The sequence below is a fragment of the Protopterus annectens genome, chromosome 11.part0, assembly GCF_019279795.1.
Source record: "Protopterus annectens isolate FY-2018-M chromosome 11.part0, PAN1.0, whole genome shotgun sequence".
Taxonomy (NCBI): domain Eukaryota; kingdom Metazoa; phylum Chordata; order Ceratodontiformes; family Protopteridae; genus Protopterus; species Protopterus annectens.
This window is the reverse complement of record NC_056745.1, coordinates 1,157,727,256-1,157,733,255: the sequence shown is the minus strand read 5'-3', so window position 1 is coordinate 1,157,733,255 and position 6,000 is coordinate 1,157,727,256. Positions and strand designations below refer to the sequence as shown.

General features: G+C 44.7%; 1 protein-coding gene across 2 annotated transcripts in view; it reads right to left on the bottom strand.

Annotated features, from left to right (window-relative positions):
* Positions 1–5,545: 5,545 nt before the first annotated feature.
* The window catches only part of LOC122815755 (26S proteasome regulatory subunit 7-like), a 435,881-nt gene continuing 435,426 nt past the window's right edge, over positions 5,546–6,000 (bottom strand). For both annotated transcript variants that reach the window (XM_044088518.1, XM_044088517.1), the window contains exon 12: positions 5,546–5,827. In XM_044088518.1, the coding sequence (XP_043944453.1) occupies positions 5,670–5,827 (158 nt within the window). In that variant the 3' untranslated portion in view covers positions 5,546–5,669. The remainder of the gene's footprint in view (positions 5,828–6,000) is intronic.

The window sequence follows — 6,000 nt, the reverse complement described above, 5'->3', positions numbered from 1 at the left end:
ACTGGGGGAGGTGGACAAATAAAGTTATGGTGTAGTTAGGATCCCTTGCAAAACAGCAGTGGCAAAGCCTGCTCGGGATCTAGAGTATAAAGGTAAATTATAATGCTTGGCAAATGTATGCACGGAGCTCCAAGTAGCAGCTTCTAAAATGTCCTTGGTAGCCACTCCTCGTAAGAAGGCTGTGGTAGTGGCTGTTGCCCTTGTAGAGTGAGGCCTGATGTTCTCTGGAGTTTTCTTTCCATGGTAGGAGTAACAAAATCTAATGCAATTTCCTATCCACTTGGAGATTGTCTGTTTTGAAATTGCTTTTCCTTCCCTTCCTATTGCATATGCTACCAGTAGCTGGTCAGTTTTTCTATTGCCCTTGGTCCTGTCCAGGTAATAGCGTAATTGTCAATGCACATCCAGGGTATGTAATAGTCTTTCTCCCCTGTTCTGTGGGTTAGGGAAGAATGTAGGTAGGTGGATAGCCTGATTTAAGGAAACTCTGGAAACCACCTTAGGCATAAAGGAAGGATTTGTTCTCATGGAGACACTATCTTGATGGAAGATCAGGAAGGGTTGCACTGCCATTAATGCCTGAAGTTCAGAGACCCTTCTTGCTGAAGTGATTGCCAGCAGGAAAGCAGTCTTCCATGATAAGTATTGCAATTCTGATGTTGCTGCTGGTTCGAAAGGAGGAAGTGTCAATTTTTCTAGCACAAAGTTCAAGTCCCATGCTGGTAATGGGTGGCTTCCTAGGAGGCTTTACATTTTTAATTCCTCTCAAACTGTCTTAGCAGAGGATGTGAGAAGACAGGAGGATCCAAGTCGTACTCTGCTGAAATAGCTGATGCATGAATCTTGATGGAGGAGTAGGACAGGCCTGTGTGGAAGAGCTCTGCCAAGTATTCCAGAATGTTGGCTATGTTTACCAGTGACACATCTTCTCCTTTTTCAGTACTCCAAATGAGATATCTTTTCCATTTTGCTGAGTAATTTTTTCTTGTTGAGGGTCTGCGAGCCTCAAGGATAATGTCTTTAACCCTTTGGGATAAATTTGGGTTAATTGGTCTTATGCAATGTTCCAGGCAGTCAAGCTGCAGAGTTTTCAGGTTGGGATGCAGATTGTTGTAATTGTTCTGTGTTAACAGCAAGGGAACCAGGGGAAGTGGCCACATTTGTTCCCGAGACATGCTCCTCAGTAATGGGTACCAATGTTGCCTTGGCCAGTCTGGAGCTATCAGAATGATCCTTGGGCGGTCCTCTTTGATCTTCAATAGCACTTTGTGCATCAAAGGAAGTGGTGGAAATGTATATGCTGCTAGGTTTTTCCAACTGAAGGATAGGGAGTCCACCTTCCAAGCAAGTGGGTGGTACGTCCTTGTGCAGAATTTCTTTAGTTGGTGATTGTGTGGGGATGCAAATAAGTCTATTTCTGGGAGTCCCCATTTTTTGATAATGGTTTTGAAGATGTCCGGATGCAGCATCCATTCGTGGGCATCCGTGGTTGTCCTGCTTAAAATGTCTGCTAGGATGTTTTCTTTTCCTTGTACAAAAATTGCTTTCAACTGTATGTTGTAGCTCAGGGCCACATTCCAAAGATCCAGTGCCATCCGGCAAAGAGGGTATGAGTGTGTGCCTCCCTGTTTGTTGATGTACCACATAACTGTGGTGTTGTCTGTCCTTACCATCAGTAGGCCTTGCTGAAGGAATGGTCTGAATGCCTGAATTGCCAGTTTTACTGCCAGCATTTCCTTTAGGTTTATGTGTAGGTGCAGTTGGTTTTGAGACCATAAGCCTTGTATGCACTTGTCCTGCATGTGTGCCCCCCAACCGAGGTCTGAGGCGTCTGTCGTGATGGTTTGGCTTGGTTGAGCACTGTGAAAGGGCAATCCTGTGTTTGATTGACAAGCCTGAGCCCACCACAGGAATTCTTGCTTCAGGCATGGAATAATGGGAATCTGGGTTTCCAAGCTGTGCTTGTGTTGAGACCATAAATTCCTTAGGTACCACTGTAGTTTTCTCATATGCAGCCTGGCATGAGGAACCAATATTATGCAGGATGCCATGAATCCCAAGGCTTGCAGAACTTTTCTTGCTGTCAGATGGTTCTGTTTTGTTAAGGCCAGGAAGTAGAGAGGTAGCTGCTCCTGTTTTCTACTGTTAGGAATGCCATTTGCCTTGTTGTGTCCAACTCTGCACCCAAAAGGTTATTCTCTGGGATGGTATCAGTCTTGACTTTTTTAAATTGACTGTGTATCCCAGGGCTTGTAGCAGATAAATGACCCTTTGTAAATCTTCTGCTAGCTTGCTTTCGTTGTCCGCTTGTATCAGGCAGTCGTCCAGGTATGGGTAGATTTGGATTCCCTGAAGCCTGCAATGAGCAATTACTGATGCCAGGCATTTCGTGAACACTCTGGGCAGTAGATAAGCCAAAGGGCAATGCTGAGAATTGATAATGCTCTGATCCTGCAAGAAATCTGAGGTATCTTCTGCAGTTTGGTCGTATGGGGACGTGCAGGTATGCCTCCTTGAGATCTAGAGTCACCAGCCAAGACTCCTTGCCCAGCATGGGAAGAAGCTGCTGTAAGGTCAGCATTTTGAATTTTGGAACAATAAGGAATGTGTTTAAAGCGGACAAGTCGAGAATAGGTCTCCATGTGCCTTCTTTTCTTGGTACCAGGAAGAGTCTGGAGTAAAATCCTTCCCTTGCTCCATAGATGGTACCTTTTCTACAGCTTTCATCCTTAATAACTGAGATATTTGTTTTAGTGCTTCTGCCTTTTGATCTGGAGGTAGGTTTGGCATTCCTCTCTTCCCTGGTAGAGTATGGAAGTGAAACCCGTAACCTTGGTCTATTATCTGTAAAATCCACTTGTCTCTTGTGATGTAATGCCAGTTTGTCGTAAATAAGGCTAGCTTCCCGCCTAAGGGTGCTTGTAGTTGTTCCCTGGTAGGCGGTGCCAGAGCCAAGTCACTGTGACTGACCAGTAGTTGTGGTGGTGGCTGTGTCTGTGGCTGTGCCTCGTTGGTTGTTGCCCTGCCACTGACGTCCTCTGTAAGCACCCCTGGATTGGCTTCTGCCTCTTGAACGCCTATTCCTGCCTCTCTGATTTCTGGAGGAGTCTGGAAAGGACCAATTCTTGGAGGGCCAATTCCTGCTAAACCTCGGTGGTTGGACCTGCAAGAAATCTTTTACTGTTTGGACAGATTTTGCCTTCTCTTCCATCTTCTTCAGTACTTGTTGTGCAGGAGAGCCAAACAAATTAATCTTATCCATAGGAGCATCTAATAGTTTTGATTTGACATGGTCTGGTAAGGCCTGTTCTTTTAGCCATGCATGCCTTCTGATGACTGTGCCAGTCATGGCTGATCTAAAGGAAGCCTCCAGTGCATCATAGCCACATTTTAGGGAATGGTTACTGACTTGTTGAATGTTATGTACCATTTCCTGCACATTTTTTGTCTACTGTTTCATCTGAGGACACTTTTTTGGTTAACTGATCTAGTAAAAATTCTTGATACTGCATCATGTGAAATTGACAGTTCAAGGCCCTAGCTGAAAGAGTAGCAGAAGTGTAAACTTTTTTACCCCATCTCTCTAAGGATCTGGATTCCCTTTCAGAGGGGAGGGGGTTTTTGGCAGAGGTGGCTGCTACAGCCTTAGGTCCTTGGGAGATGGTCTCTGGATCTGCAAGGGGAGCCTTATATAAGTGATAATGTGTGTCCGGGACCCTGTAGTATCTATCGGGCTTAACAGGGGCCGGGGGCAGAGGATCAGGAGCAGTACAAGCATCATTAAATGCATCATCTACAACAGAAAGAACTGGAGGTATGGCTAAAGGCCTATGTTGTGGTAAATGCAGAAAAGTTCTAAGCCTTTTTCTGGAATCTGAAAAATCCTGGCCCTGCCACTGAAATTGTTCCCTCATAGCATGCAGGGTTTCCCCAAAGGAAAATTCCTCTGGCGGAGAGGCAGAAGGAATGGACTCTTCACCATCAGAGTCTTCATAAGGGGAGTATGGGGCCTGTGGAGGGTCTGTATCAATTGAATCATCAGAGGAATCACCTGAAGACAGTGGTTCAGGGGGCTCTGCTCTGGAGGCGGATGAGAGGCCCTGTCTGGTTGAGGTTGGGATCCTCGGATTAAAGAAATGAGATCCTGTGCTAAACTAAGCATTTGTGAACTAGAGCTAGGCCTGTGAGAGGGGGGCTTTGCAGGCACAGATTTAGTAGTTTTAGCTGCTTTAGCCCTGGCAAAGGCCTTAATGGACATGGCTGCAGGTGGCCTAGCAGCTCCACGTGCAGGGGTTGAAATATCCAAGGGAATAGTGTCTGATAATTCCTGAGAAACTGTAACAGTAAGTGGGATATCAGAAGCCGATTCCACAAGGTTAGTAGAGGCCTCGGCTGGAGGAAGATTTCGGCTGAAGGTGGAACCGCTTGCTCGGTTTCAGCGAAACCGAGACACGGTTTCGCTGAAACCTCGGACCGCGAGTGTCGGTCCTTTTCCTTGCGTTTTAGAAATTTGCGAAGTCGGAGGATCCGGCGGCATAATATAAAACTCCTCAGCAAACTCCGACCGGCGTCTAGTTAAAAAGCACAGGCTAGACAAGCTGCGGCGTGGTTTGGGCCTAGACAAGGTAAGCAGTAAGAGTGGAAATCTTTATGAGGTATTTGTTTCCCACAAGTTAAACAATTATTCACTTTTTCTGACATCGGCTGAGGCAAGAAAGAGTCCCCAATGGGGTACTTAGCTTTTTAGAAGTCTTCGAAGTAGTTTTCGGTAGTAGTAATCTCTGGTTCTGACCGACCGGCACTTGCGAACAGCTTCTGCTTGAGCCGGCCGGCAAAGAAGACTGAGGAAAATGGCGTCGGCTGATGCCTTTATACCCGAATAACTGCAGCTATGGCGTAACGCCGGGTTGAAGTGCGACACCAGCCGAGGCCAGACCCAGACTTTGGAATCCCTGCCTGACGACAGGACAACCCATTTGTAAGGACTGCAGATGCATCCTTGAAGGACATCAGCAAAAGAACAGCCTACTGTGAACCTCATGAGCCAGACGAATTCTCCTAAGTAGGAGCTTAATCAGAGGAGAAACTATAAGAGAGTGGGCTTCAACAATCCTCTCTCTGAAGACAGAACCTCTGCACCCTTCAAAATGGACCTACCACACTGATCATAAGTGGGATACAGACTTCGGCCTACCCATGGCTCCCAAAAAGAAGGCCTGTGCTCACCAAGTATAAGAAGTCTAAAATAAGCAGGCATGATCTACGAATGTGTCAGAAGGGAAAATCAGAGAGATGCAAAAGACAAAGATATCCTCCCTGGTCAAAAATACTTTTGGTATGTTGTCTGTAACTCCTCCACGCAACATGAATCAAGCTATGGCTTTCTTGCATCTAAACAAAAATGTGAGGAAACAGAGTATGCGCATAACAGTATAATATCCAGCACATTTAATACAAGTATTATAGCTTATCAATGCCTGAATGTTTCAAGCAGTTTAACAGAATCATACATATACTCCTTATCTGTACATAATAAAGGACACAATGTAATTTAAAAATTTATTTGTACTGCAAGGCAAGGACATCATTCAAAGTATGTTTGTAAGATGTAAAGTTATGGAAACAAAATGAGAGAAACAATAATGAAAACCGCAGTTCTCCAATCCATATTAATTGTATGTCATGTACCTAGGAGTAGCGCTAAACTTGGCATAAGATTTGATCACTTTATTTACAGCCTCTATGAAATCCTTCTCAGTTGCAATTTTTTGACGTGCTCTAATAGCGAACATTCCAGCTTCTGTGCAAACACTTCTGATTTCAGCACCTTAAAAAGTAAAGAAAGGAGAATATAGTTATGCACATTTCTTGAGTACTTGTGCAAGTAAACAAAACTAACCCCATGAATTCAAATATCTTTACACATACTATAGAACACTGTCTCAGTTAACGTGTACACTTTAAGAGTACATCCCAGAATGTGATAAGTAAACTGCCAAA